Genomic DNA, 13,437 nt, shown 5'->3' on the forward strand with positions numbered 1-13,437 from the left:
CAACATAGTTGCTACATGACAGCCCTAGTTAGTGTCTTTAGTTCCTTTGAAAGCAGCAACATAGTTGCTATATGACAGCCCTAGTTAGTGTCTTTAGTTCCTTTGAAAGCAGCAACATTGTTGCTATATGACAGCCCTAGTTAGTGTCTTTAGTTCCCTGCCTCGACATCTACATCCCTATAATATGGATGGACAGAAGGGCGGATGGATGAAATGGGATAGCCTTGCTCCCCTGAAGCAAATCAATCACCGTTGTTATCCTCCATCCCCAGAATTTTCTTTTATTGTATTCTTCCCCCACACGTACTGCATGTCTCACTGCTTCAGGCCTGGCATGTTGCCAGCACCAACCCTTTTCTGTGTCTTGGGAACACTCCGTAGTGTCCCTCTGTCCCTCTTCCATCTTCCCTGATGTTTCCTGGAGCAGGTCCTGCCTGTTTCATCCTAGATGCTCCCAGTTCAGGGACTGCTTGTGTTCTCTTCCCAGGAAAGGGAGGGGTACATTTGTTTATAGTCAGTAGTGCATGCATTAATTGGATTGAACTATTTTTCAGTGTGTATATTCTGTATTTCATGGGAGCTGTGTATACAGTGCTTAGCCAGCATTCACAAAGCCCTGGCTATCATCCCCAACACTGAAAAAGAAAATATTAATGCAATATTAATGCAATTGTCTTATCAGTTGAAACTTAGCTAATATTGCACAAATAATTTAGCAACGATATTTGCTCAAATTATGGAGCATAAATATTTTCCCACAAATAATAAAATATTTCAAATATGATTACTAATTTATCACGTGTCCTGGCCACTATTTCTTCACAGTTGGGTGTTCATAAGCAATGCTGGAAGGACAATCTTGAAGTCTTTGCTCAAATTTCTGGTGATTTCTGTAAAAACAATTCCTAGAAGTAGAACTACTCTGAGGCTTGCCACTCTTGCTGCCAAGTAGCTTTCCAGAAACGTGCGATTTCACCCTTTCCAGCTTCAGCAAAGAGCACACTTTGGCTGGGGGAGGGGTTGTCATCCATCCAAAGCCTCCAGGCAATCCTGACAATGGACCCCTTGTCCTGCCCACCCCATCCCCTCTTCCCACCCCCTCAGTTCCCTGCTCTAGGCCGTGCTGTGTGCAAGGTCTCTGTTCAGATCCGTCCTGCTGTTTGGCACTCTGGGCTACCTCTCAGAGCCAGACTCTGAAGAACTAAAGGGTGAGTGAGCTGTCAGTCTTGGACAGTAAGGGGAGGGTACGCACAGGGCACTGAGCCCTGTGTGTCCTTCGGGAGAAGGACAGCGATCCTGATAAAGCGGAGGAAAACAGAGCTCAGATGTGGAAGGAGTCACAGGGTGCTAAATGCTACTTGGAAAGTGTAGTGGAGGACACATGCGGGAGGGAGGGCTGTGGTGCCTGGGTGTGGGAGGGTTGGCCCCATGGACCATGGCCATAAGCAAGAATAGCTCGTGTGAAAATGACCTCTGTTTGCACACAGGCTCTGAAGCCGCTCATGAATCCCCGAAAGAAAGTGGACTTGAAACTTATCATCGTTGGTGCACTTGGGTAAGCCAAGCCCCGTATGCTCGCTAGGAAACAGCTTTAGCTGGTAGCACGAAGGCTGCGTTCTCACCTCCAAGGGACCCTTTCTGAGTCAGAGAGGCAGCAAAGGGCATCCCACTTCAAGGCTGGGAGCTTAGCTGAGAGGCAGCCATTCAGTATCTCTGGATCCACACCCAACAGAAGTCCTGGCACCATTGTGGGACACTCAACCTTATCCAAAAGTGCTCATGTGGGCTGGTTTCTGCTTCTAGAAACTATGCCCAGTCCTTTGTTCCCCAAAGGGGGGTCTCTAGGTCATTGCTACTGGGAGTTGAGAACCTGAGTAACCTTTGCTTGAGTCACTTGGTGGCTGTCGTCTTTCTGTGGCTCTCCCCCACCTCAAGTCACTCATATATCAAAGCCCATTCTTAAACTCCAACTTTGGTTCAAAAAAAAAAGAAAGAAAGAAAGAAAAAGAAGAAGAAAGGGATTATTCAAAGACCCAAGGAAAAACTGCAGTGCAAAGGGCATGGTGTGTGTGTGTGTATACTTCTATGGGTGTATGTATATGTGTGTCTGTGTGTTTCTCTCTCTGTGTGTATTTGTGTGAGTGAGAGTTTATAGGTGTGCATTTACACATATGTGGATTTTCCCCCCTCAGTGTGGGAAAGACCTCTCTCCTCCACCAATATGTACACAAAACATTTTTTGAGGAATACCAGACCACCCTGGGGGCCAGCATCCTCTCCAAAATTATCACCCTGGATGACACCACTTTGAAGCTGCAGGTGAGCACTCTCCTCTGCTTCTGTAACACGCGCCCCTGAGAATCACCCACTTACATAGCAAAGTGTACTAGGAGCTTGGAGGGCCTGCTGAGGGCGCTAACTCCAGCCTCTTCACTGGGGCACATACACACCCACCTGTTTACCTGCTACAGCAGAGGTGAGTAATGTGAGAGACAGGTGACCTACAAAGCCAGAAGACACTTAACTGTTAGAGGCTAGGGTAACAACCTCTGCCCTGGCAACCTAGAGAAAAAAGCCAGAGCTTAGAGCTGCGGTGGTTGAGTGGGAGGCTGCACTGTGGGTGTGGAAGTGCCGTGCACACCTACCCCAGGGCTTTCCCATCCACAAATGAAGCTTTGGGTACCATACAGCCTTGCTGGGGTTCCCTTCGGCTACTCACTCATCAGAACCTGTGGGCCACTGCTCTTCTCCTCCAGATCTGGGACACAGGTGGTCAAGAGCGATTCCGCTCCATGGTATCAACGTTCTACAAAGGTTCCGATGGCTGTATCCTGGCATTCGATGTCACAGATCCAGAGTCTTTTGAAGCCCTGGGTATCTGGAGGGATGACGTCCTGGCAAAGATCATCCCCATGGAGCAGTCATATCCCATGGTGGTGCTTGGGAACAAAATTGATCTGGAAGACAGGAAGGTACTGTTCATTCATTCATTCATTCATTCATTCATTCAACAAACTGTATGTAACAACTACATACCAGATGCTGTGTTAGGTCTCAAATACAGTGCTGACAGAGGCCTCCCTTCAAAGACTCCACAGTCTAATAGTGACAATTATGATACAATGTGGCAAAAGCAACTATAGTTAGACACTTTGAGGCTTTGGAGATCAGAAAAAGGGATGTCTAATCCAGAGTAGAGAGCTAGCTTCTTAGAAGAGTGGGTTCTAGGCTAAAGAAGCACTGTGATGTGAATTGAGATGCGAGTAGGGGATTGAGAACCTCAGAGCAGCCAGGAGTCACGACTTGGTGGAATCCAATTTAATTGTAGAATGGTATTTCTGCCTAGAGTCACAGAGGAATCGGAAGGTATCAATTTTTGGATCTGCAGATTTTCTAGGCAATTAAAAAATTTCACTAAGAAACACAACACATACACACATATACATATGCATACATACATACATACATACATATATATATATATATCTCCAGGATAGTTGACAACTGGTCTACCGCATGACTGCAGTATGGGTGCTAGCTAGCTATCACAGGGCTATCGAGTGGAAAGTTCTTTCAACCTTTACTTGCTACCAACAAAAGCAATAGAGGTTGTCTTAATTTATAAACATTGAGACAAAGGTATTTTGTGCCAATTGAATCCCAAATAACACCTGAAGGAGCTGTTAGTTAAAACCACATTCTCTCGGTATTTCTAATGAAAAAGCATTGACGGGGAACTGAGTCGTTATGGTGGAACTCGGTCTTCACAATGGTTCAAACAGAAAACCACAGGAGAAATGAACTAAAACTTAGTATAGGGTGGATGGGAGGAGGGAGGGAGGCAGCAAGGGTACTTCCAGCTGCACTCACCTGCAGAGAGGAAGTCCCTGTCCAGAGAGGGTGTCCAGAATCTGAGAAGCTTGGAGAGCAACCTGAAGCAGCTAGGGAACTGGCAAGCTTTGGGATACCTAAGAACAAAACTTCAGGGGAGAACCAAGTCTCCAGCTGTGTGTGCCCAGTTCAGGTTGGAAACTCCCTGTCAGTCAAACATCCCTTCTCAGACAGTCATCCAAGTCTCCCTGTCTTCCCACACGGGGCTAGCTGCAGTGGGAACTTCACTGTCAGCTCTACAAGCCCATAGACCCCACCTGCTTAGGTCAGATAGGAGCTCGGGGGGGGGGGGTCTAGTCCTGTCTGGCATGAAGTAGGAAGAATGAGAAATGATCATGGGGCTGAACAGTTCTTGTTTTGTGGTGTAGCATTGTGTTCTCCAGCTGGTAGGTGAGGTAAGGCCCCTCGCCTATGAATCATTCCTTGTGGTCCTGCTGATCTCCTGACGGGGTGGGGCAGCATTCTATGATGCCTGAGAGAAAGTGTCTTGCAATCTGATACTTCTTCCCTCAGCCTCAGTCGGCCCTCTTAGTGACTCAGGCATTCTGACCATGCTCTAAGGAGCCTTGGAACCTTCAGGTGTGTGCCAGACCCCAGTCTGTCACTGCTACCAGGCTCCCGACACCATGTGTTACAATCAACCTCAGAGCTGGCTTTTGACTCCTATGGGAGTCAGGGATAATTATATTTACTCCAAAGGAACACTATTCAATCCTTCCTTCCAAGCCTGTGTGTCCATGTTGTGGGTTAATATTAGTGTCATCTAAGAGATTCTTCATCATAAACCCTGGGAGATATGCATGACTCTAGGGTTATCCCACTGCACACTGGAGTCTATCAGATTATAATGCTGAAATCTAAACATCCATTTCAACATCTTCCAAGCATCCTCAGGTCAAGTTGAGGGAGTTCAGGAAAAGCAGGCCAGAGCTTTCTCAGTGATGTAAGAGATGCCACCCTCCAGTGAGCAAGGAAGCCAAAAGGGAGGCTTAAAACCACGGCAAAGGTTGGCCATTTAGACTCTCTCTAAATCTCATAGACTCCAAATTAATACAGTTTAGGGCTGGATTCTGATCACTTGATTAAAGCCAAACACGAGAGGATGAGATGATAGAGGAAGGGCAGGACGAAGGGCGAGGATGAAGGGCTCAGCTGAAGGAAGAGGCTATGAGCTTCAGCAGCCCTGCCAGAGCAAATGCTAGCTTCTGCAAGCATGCGAATCAGAGGGTGGGGGCAGAGGCTCCCAGGGAGCCTGGAGGGAGGGGGTGGGGCATTTGGAGTATCCGATATTAGAGAGCAGGATAGGATGGGTGTGCAGAAAAGAGAGCAAGCTGAGATCACAGGACAGAAGGCTGGTTTTGTAATCGGAGCTGATACTGTGAAGGAGATGGAGAGATTGTTGGTGGAAAAGGAATTCTGGCTACCTGGAGTAGTGGCAGCTTTGTGTTGATGGGGAAAGGAAGCAGATTGCAATGAATTGTTCCATGAAGGGGTGGGGGTGGGGGATGCCTGGCTGGGTGAAGGGCAGGTGATGACTCATAAGACAGACAGTCTGAGACAAGTGGGGAGGGGACAGGATGGACGGAGCTTTCCTATAGAGACGGGGGTGATAAAAGCAACGAGGCCCCAGGCAAGCCAAACCCCTCCATCATCTATGGAGAGGCAGATGTGGGGATGACCTCAACAGAGATAGTGAGAGGGAGGCAGAGACCCAAAGAGGAGCCAGGGCCAGCCAACTGGGGTGGGTAAAGGATGATTTGGGGAAGATGAAGGGAGTAGATTGTCTATTAGCAAGGTGGCCCAGAGCAGGGGTCTGGAGGGAGGTGGCCTAGTAGGAACCAGAGGTAAGAGGTACTGAACACCAAGGAAATGAGTTCGGGGAAGCAGGCAAGGGGAAGTGGGAGGAGAAAGCAGAGAGACTCACCACAAAGACGCCATATTGTTAGGACCAAGAACTAAGGAGGGGCAGCTCCAGCCCTCACATCTCCTTACTCTGATGCCGCCTTAGCCAAGAGTTTGCCAGCCCCTGGTTGGGATGAGGAAAATGACGACTAGCCAAGTGACGATCCTGAGGGAGGCTTGCACTCTCTGTCACAAAGCTGATGGGGTAGGCACTATCTCTTAGTGGCCTGCCATGTTCCCTGCATGCCCTGCGTCCACTCCAACCTCTTCGCTGCCATGAAAACCTGAAGATGGGTTCCCCTATATTATTTGAGAATTAAGGGAAGTGATGCGATGGTATCCTTAGAGACGGGTCTGGAAAAGTAGTTTTTCCCACTTTTTTTTTTTTTTTTTTGTGGTTGTTTTTCAAGACAGGGCTTCTATGTAACTGCCCTGGCTGTCCTGGAACTCACTCTGTAGACCAGGCTGGCCTCAAACTTACAGAGATCCACCTGCCTCTGCCTTCTGAGTGCTGGGATTAAAGGCATGCACCACCACTGCCTGGTTTAGTTTTTCCTACTTAATTAAAGAAAAATAAACACATTGCCAGATATGGGGAGTAGGAAATTCTGGACTCGAGTAATGATGATGGCCACACAACAGTAGGCGTGCACTTAATGCCCTGAATTCTATGCTTAAACATGACTACAGTGTTAAGTTATATATGGTGTATGTCTTACTACAGTAAATGCATGCATACAGGTACAAACAAACATGCATACGGCCAGAATAATTGGGGGAAGTGTCTTATCTTTGGGGGGGGAACCTTCCCCGGAAGATAACAGTGAGAAAACCTTGGCTCATGACAAAGGAGCTGTAACATCTGAGCTGCAGGGAATTTCTTCGCAGGAGCGCTAATGCTTTACTCCATGCCCAAGTGTGAGTTCTGACCTGTCACCAGTGGATCTGGGATGTGTGTCCTACAAGAGTCTCTGTTATTCTTGGAGATTTACCAACTAGGGTCTGATATGCTAATTCCTTTGAAGTTTTATTTATTCTTATTTTATGAGTGTATGTTGCTTACATACGTGTATGTGCACATACATACGTGCAGTGTCTGCAGAGGCCAGAAGATGGTATTGGATCCCCTCAGAACTGGAGCTCAGTAACTGAGCGGACATATGGATGCTGGGGACCAAGTCCAGATGCTCTGCAAGAGCAGCAAAGGTTCTTAACTGCTGAGCCACCTCTCCAGCCCCCAAACATGCTAATTTTAAGTGTATATGAAGCCAACATGCGGGCTCAGCAGTGAAGAGCCTGATGACCTGAATTTGATGCCTGGGACAGGCATAATGGAAGGAGAGAACTGACCCCCACAACTTGTCTCTGATGTCCATACATGTGTACACACACACACACACACACACACACACACACACACACACACACACACACAGAGAGAGAGAGAGTAAAATAAATAAGTAAATAAATGTTTGCAATCTGGCCTAGTTTTTATCAGACACTGGTTCCCAATGAATGGGCGGAAACAAAATGTTAACAACCCATTTGTAAGCAAAAGGAAAACTTGGGAAAGTGATAGTAGTCTTCAGGGCTATGTCTTGGGTTTACTTTTAGAGTCCCCTGAGCTTAGATCATAGCAAACGACTATGCTGCATAAATAAAAGACAAGATGGTCTTCAAAGTCATGAGGTCCTAGCTGGAGTTGGCAGCGAGAACTTCAAGTGCTGTCTGAGGGCTTCTTTCCAGCCCAGCCCTCTGCAGGGGGAGGGGCTGGAGACCCAGAAAGAATGGGCTGTAGCACAGTCTGGATACGATGGATGTGGGTCTTACCAGCCGACACACTGCAATCACTGTCCGCGCTTCAAGGGAAGGGACAGCGTAGCTGACTGTCTCTGCAGCTGTAACTGATGACAAGCTCCCTCAGTGAGTGATCAGTGAGTGACAGGCTCCTGCTTGTTATGCCTTGATATAAGAACAGCATCCCCTGCAGCATAGAGACTCCGTCTCATTGTGCTCACTCACTGTTTGCAGCCCTCCTGAGCGCCAGTTAACAGTTGCAGTTAGTTAAACACTCAGCATCTGCGGGTATGGGAGGTGGAGGGGGTGGAACTTGAAGAAGTATAAGTCTAGGCTTTGCCCTCAAAGATCCAAAGCACTTCAAGTATGCAGGATGCCGACAGTGTGTACGGTGTTACTATCTATTTCAAGATGCCATCCAGGCATAAGGTATTAAGATCCAGTGATTATGTATCTACATGTTACTTGTACAGACATCCCAAGTCTTCCTCTAACCTACGGTTTACTGTAATCTAGGAGGAGTCTTGGTGGCTTACAGGATCCTTGCCATCTGTCCACAGGAGGGAGCATTCCTCACCAATGCTGGGGTCCCTCTTCCCAAACAAAGGTGGGAAAAGCTTAGGCATCAGAGACCACGACCGAGGCCTGGGCGTTCTTGCCCAGCTGACCAGTCCTAAGTTGCAAACCTCACAACGCCAGAGCCTCGCTGCTGCTTAGCAGAGACACTGTGTAAGGAAGACATGCGCCACTGGGCATTCCTGCCAGTCCTGAGACCAGGAAGGCAAGAACCGGAGAGGCGGTGGACACCAAGGGCACTTCATAATCTCAGAAAGAGAGGTGTTCCCAGAACCTGCAAGCAATGGGAGACATGGTGATGGAGGGAAGTCTCCCACCTCCCCCGCCTGCCCTGTGTTCTAGGAAAAGGCACGAACCTTTCTCTGGAGCAAACAGCTTGATTCCCTTAAATAAATGTAAACAACGCTAGAGTGCCAGGCACAGCATGCATAAGATATGTGGAAGTTTCCCCTCCACTTAATTCAGAAGGATGTGGGGAGTACCCAGCAGCCCCCAACTGCGTCCAGCTGTTTGCACTTAGAAGCAATGCCCTCTCTCAGCTGGCTCACACATATGGGCTGAATAAAAAGGCCCTGAGCCTTAATTGAAGGAACCTGGAGTTTCATGGGAGCAACAGTAAAGATCAAGGTTCTTTTGAAGAGTCCCCAGAGGCAATTCAGATGCCAGGGGACGCTGACTTGGGCCTGCATCCGTGGTCTGCCTCCCCTGAGCCTTATGAGTCTAAACAGGTCTGAGCCTCTGTTCCTGGCTATGATGTCCAGCTAACAGCATCTGTCACGTGGTTAGTGGGGGCCTTAAGTGAGCTGACTCGTGATGACCTGCTGAACAGTAAATAAGGCCGCCCTTGTTCACTGTTCCAGGACTCTACCCTAGGGAAAGGTCCCTCCAGGCATGGATCTGCTCAGTCAGCAGGGAGGCAGAGAGGGAGATCTCCCTTCCCATCCTGCCTGCTCTGAGTCTGTTGGGGCCATCTCCTTTAGAGGGACTGAGGAAGTAGCCAATGTTGGGATGACGCCTCTAGCCAGACCTTAGGAAGCCAGTGTGTGAAGCGGGCTCTAATTCTGCCAGACCCATGTTCAAATCCTGCCCAGACTGTATATCCTCCTGGTAATTCTCCAAGTCGGTGATTTTTCAACCGTCTTAGCGCTGTATTGTGGTGACCCCCACAACCATAAAATTGCATTCATTGTTGCTTCATAACTGTAATTTTGCTACTTTTATGAATTGTGATGCAAATATCTGTATTTTCTGACGGCCTCAGGAGAGGCCATGAAAGGGTCATTCAACCCTGAAGGGGTCGGGCCCCACCAGTTGAGGACCTCCTTATTTCCTGCAGAGTCTCTCAATGCACCAGAAGCTTGCCATGGCTGTGAGGTTTCAGGCATCTGTGGTCATACCCAGCTTTTATGTGGGTGCCAGGGATTTGAACTCAGGTCCTCAAACTTGGGCAGGGGATGCTCTTACCCACTGAGCCATCTTCCTACTGCCACGTTAGTTCTTCTTAATGCCCTAATCTCCCTTTGAGGCCTCTCCTCCTTTATTCTCCGCATCGTCACAGTGGGGAGTCACTTTCAACATGGGTTCTGGAGGGAACAAACCACCCTGAAGCCTCAGCAGCAACAGTGACAGCGGCTGTGATGACAGCAACTCAGAAGCAGTGATCATTTCTCTCTCTCAGGTACCCCTGGAGGTGGCCCGTGGATGGTGTAAAGAGAAGAACATGCCTTACTTTGAAGTTAGCGCCAAGAATGACATCAACGTAGTACGAGCCTTTGAGGTTCTGGCCAGCCGGGCTCTGTTGAGGGTGAGTGACGTGATAGGGATCCTCAGGACTCGGAGGGGATAGGAGCATTCACCTGTTTAATTATTTAGTAGTTGGATGGACTTCGCATTTCTGATGCCGAGGATGGCAGAGGCATAAAGTACTGGGGTGTAAGTAGCTAGTCTCACAGTCTGGCCGGCTATCACAGTCCCTTGTGGAGTATTTAAAACTCCACATGGTGCCTGGGCATTCTAATTCAGGGAGGGTTTGAGAAGTGTTCTCTAGAACAGTCCTCCTTGGGGGGTAGAAGTCTCATGGAGCCAAGCTATGGAATCTCCAGCCTATGGGAGATGCTGACAGCTTCCAATCAGAAAGATAGACCCAGGCGCTCCTCTGCAAAGGCTTAAACAACTTGTGTTGAGTGTAGCATGTGTGCCAGACACAGTACAGGCAGCAGGGTGATATCATCACACTCAAGAGGGAGACAAAGAATATGAGTGATTGCAATACAATTTTTGCATGGCGGAGCAGACTTAGTGATTGGAGTCCAGGCAGGGGGCAATCGGATGGCCCATGTGATGGGAGTGGGCGCTGAAGGCCACCTAGAAGCAGCTGTGGGTTTTGCTTCTGTGTGTTTTGATTTTGGTTTTTCTGAGACAAGGTCTCACTCTGAAGCCCAGACTAAGCTCTAATTCACAGTCCCCCTGCCTCCTCCTCTACAGCGCTGGGCTCACAAGTGTGTGCTACCATGCCCAGCTAATGGCAGAAATAAAATGTTACATTGTGGAGTCTGAAAGCTTGGCACAACTTGGGGCTCATCTCCTTACCTTGTTCTACTATCCTTAAATTAAGAGAGGTTTCTTAAGAGAAGGGGACAGGCATAGTGTCACGAGCCTTTAATACCAGTACTCAGGAAGCAGAGGCAGTCGGAGCTTTGTGAGTTTGAGGCCAACCTAGTCTACTCAGTGAGCTCCAGGAGAGTCAGGGCTATGTAGAGAGACTCTGCCTCAAAGAAACAAAAGGTAATCGTCGTCAGAGCAATGATTTTAAATGGAGGGAATGATCAAGGAGTGGTTAGGAGCTTGGCAGCATCCCCTGGGTAGAAATGGCTGCCATCATCCAGACTTCCTTATGGGTAACTGACTGACTTGCATGACCCATATTGTCCTGAAGAGAAGTCCTCAAGACCCTGTTGGTAGGGACAGGCAGCATTTGCCTCCAGCAGCTGCACAAAGAAAGTTAAGAGCTTTCTCGGTGCACACGGCCCAGCCTGGACCTCAGGTCAGCCTCCAGCCCTCGCTGCCTCCTGAGAAAGAACAGCAGAGAGCATCCATCATAGTGCATGGTCTGTAAGTGTACCTTTGCCACAGGCAGGAAGGCAGCCTCCTAATGTGCAGGTGAGCATGCCTGTACCATTAGCCAGGACAGATTATCACAATTTATCAGGGTGCGATCATTGCCAAACACCCGCGTCACAAGGAATCTTTCCCAGCCCACTGCCAGTGTATGTATGTGTGGTCAAAGAATGTCCTTCCCTTCCCGCTAAGTTGGAGTTACAGTATATCCTTCCTATGGTGTCACTTACATCATGTGACGCCTTCCATGGTGCTTACCTGCTTGCTATTGCTAGCATCCTTCCCCTGCGAAAGAAAAGCCTGGAAACTCTCCACAGTCCCTGATGCTTGTGCCGGAGGCCGAGTCAGTCGGGGCCTGGAGGTCACAGGCAGGGTGTCTGCAGTCAGACAGACCTGGATAGAGTCCTGTCCTAAAAACTTCCCACGTGTACCTGTCAAAACATACGACTGATCTGAGCCTGCTTCCCCATGTGTAAAATGCATCCTAGTCCATAAACGTTTCCTGAGCTGTCACGCGGGGGTTCGAGGTGGGGCTTCAAAGCACCCAGGCTGAGGGGTGTGACACACACGAGGCAAACAGATCTGGGAGTGATAACTGTGTCCAGGGGACCCAAGTTTATTCCTAGTACTCAGGTCAGGTGGATCACAAGCATCTCACACCCATCACTCACCTGTGCTTACCCACATGTAGACTCACGCTGACACACATAATTAAAAAAATAAATCCAGAAGCAGCAATGGCTGCCTTTTCTATCTGTGTGACCCTAACACCCAGGGGGAACTGAGATTTCCAACCATGGGGAGACCCTGTCTTTAAAAAAGGAAGAAAGAGACTCGTGGTCTTGAAGAACTCCCGGCCTCCCCTGGAACCAAGGGATGGAGGTTCTTAGAAAGGGGGCTGGGTGGGCACCAAGGGGCTTGTTAGGTGGACAGGGCCTTCTCTGGGTGTTTGTTGGGGCAGGAGTTTGGATAGTTGGTAGAGAGAAGAAAGGTGCATGGAGACGCGGAACTGGTAGGGATAGTCTCTCTGCTCAGAAGAGACAGGAAGGGTCTTGGGCACAGAGGATATTGGGGGTATTGAGATGTTGTGGGGAGAAGTATCCACCATAGAGGAGGGGTTAGCTGTCCATCTCTGCCCGAGCCCAAATGTCGCCTCAGTTGTCCCTTCTGGGGAGCGGGGAGTTATGAGACCTGGCTGGGGTCAGGAGCCTGAGATCCTTCCCTGAAATACTCTGGACTCCTGGGAAGGGGCAGGACAGAGAGGGAAAGGGAGACGGCAGGAAGGCACAGGCTTCCCCTCTGGTCCTCAGTTTCCCATCACAGAAAGAAGACAGAATGCCCAACTCCCAGGGCCCATTGAGGAGCCGAGTACCAGAGCTCTTTAGACCTCGGGCTGTGAATACTGACTTCCCTTTCCTCCCCAGTACCAAGGCACCGTAGAGAATCACCTTGTGGAATCCATCAAGCTCTCGCCAGGCCAACCAAGGAGCAGATGCTGCTGACTCCTGGACTTGTCCTTCGGACCCTCGCTGGCAGCTGTGCAGGCCACTCATTCCAGGCTCAACCCCACCAGCTCCCTGCATGCCCTTACTGAGCTAGAAGGCTGCAGCAAGAGAGTGTCGCAGGCAAATCCTGGCCCCAGGGAAAGCACAGGAGACCCGATGGCTTCAGCTCTTCCATCTCCTCTCCCCTGACACAGTCCTGCTCACCTCTGATGACAGGCAGCTCCCTTGAGCCCTGTGGACCTATAGCTTGGGAGGCAGCGCAGCTCTGCCTCCCCCAGTGACCAGGCTGAGGAGCCAGGACATGAGCTATTCCTGTCGTGAACACAACGTGTTTCCTCCGTTGCCGAGTGTTTTTGATACCTTCTAGTACATTGCACTGAGGCCTGGTAACACACAGACAGGGGTCCTGATCTCCCAACGCACATCTGGAGGAAGACGGAGGCAGCAGACATAGCCATGAGGTGTTGTGTTAGACAAAGGGGTCCCAGAGGGCTTTCCTGTGGAGGTGACAGTCCAGCTGACAGCTACAGGATGAGCTACAGAAGAGCTTGTCAGGAGAGGGAGCAGCTGGCCAAGGCCTGAGGCGATGGACAGCATGCTGTATTCCACATGAACGCTCTTTACCTGAGGACTCAAAGCTGCTGTCCCA

At 49.3% G+C, this 13,437-nt stretch overlaps 1 protein-coding gene across 1 annotated transcript; it reads left to right on the top strand.

Moving 5' to 3' along the window:
• Window positions 1-1,111: 1,111 nt before the first annotated feature.
• On the top strand, window positions 1,112-13,025 carry Rab7b (RAB7B, member RAS oncogene family). Its single transcript, XM_051204081.1, has 6 exons — window positions 1,112-1,208; window positions 1,488-1,555; window positions 2,193-2,319; window positions 2,757-2,972; window positions 9,845-9,970; window positions 12,708-13,025. The coding sequence occupies exons 2-6, from the start codon at window positions 1,503-1,505 to the stop codon at window positions 12,783-12,785; spliced, it is 600 nt and encodes a 199-aa protein (XP_051060038.1). The 5' UTR covers window positions 1,112-1,208; window positions 1,488-1,502; the 3' UTR covers window positions 12,786-13,025.
• The last annotated feature ends 412 nt before the right edge of the window (window positions 13,026-13,437 follow it).

Source organism: Phodopus roborovskii, unplaced genomic scaffold, assembly GCF_943737965.1.
Source record: "Phodopus roborovskii unplaced genomic scaffold, PHOROB, whole genome shotgun sequence".
Taxonomy (NCBI): Eukaryota; Metazoa; Chordata; class Mammalia; order Rodentia; family Cricetidae; genus Phodopus; species Phodopus roborovskii.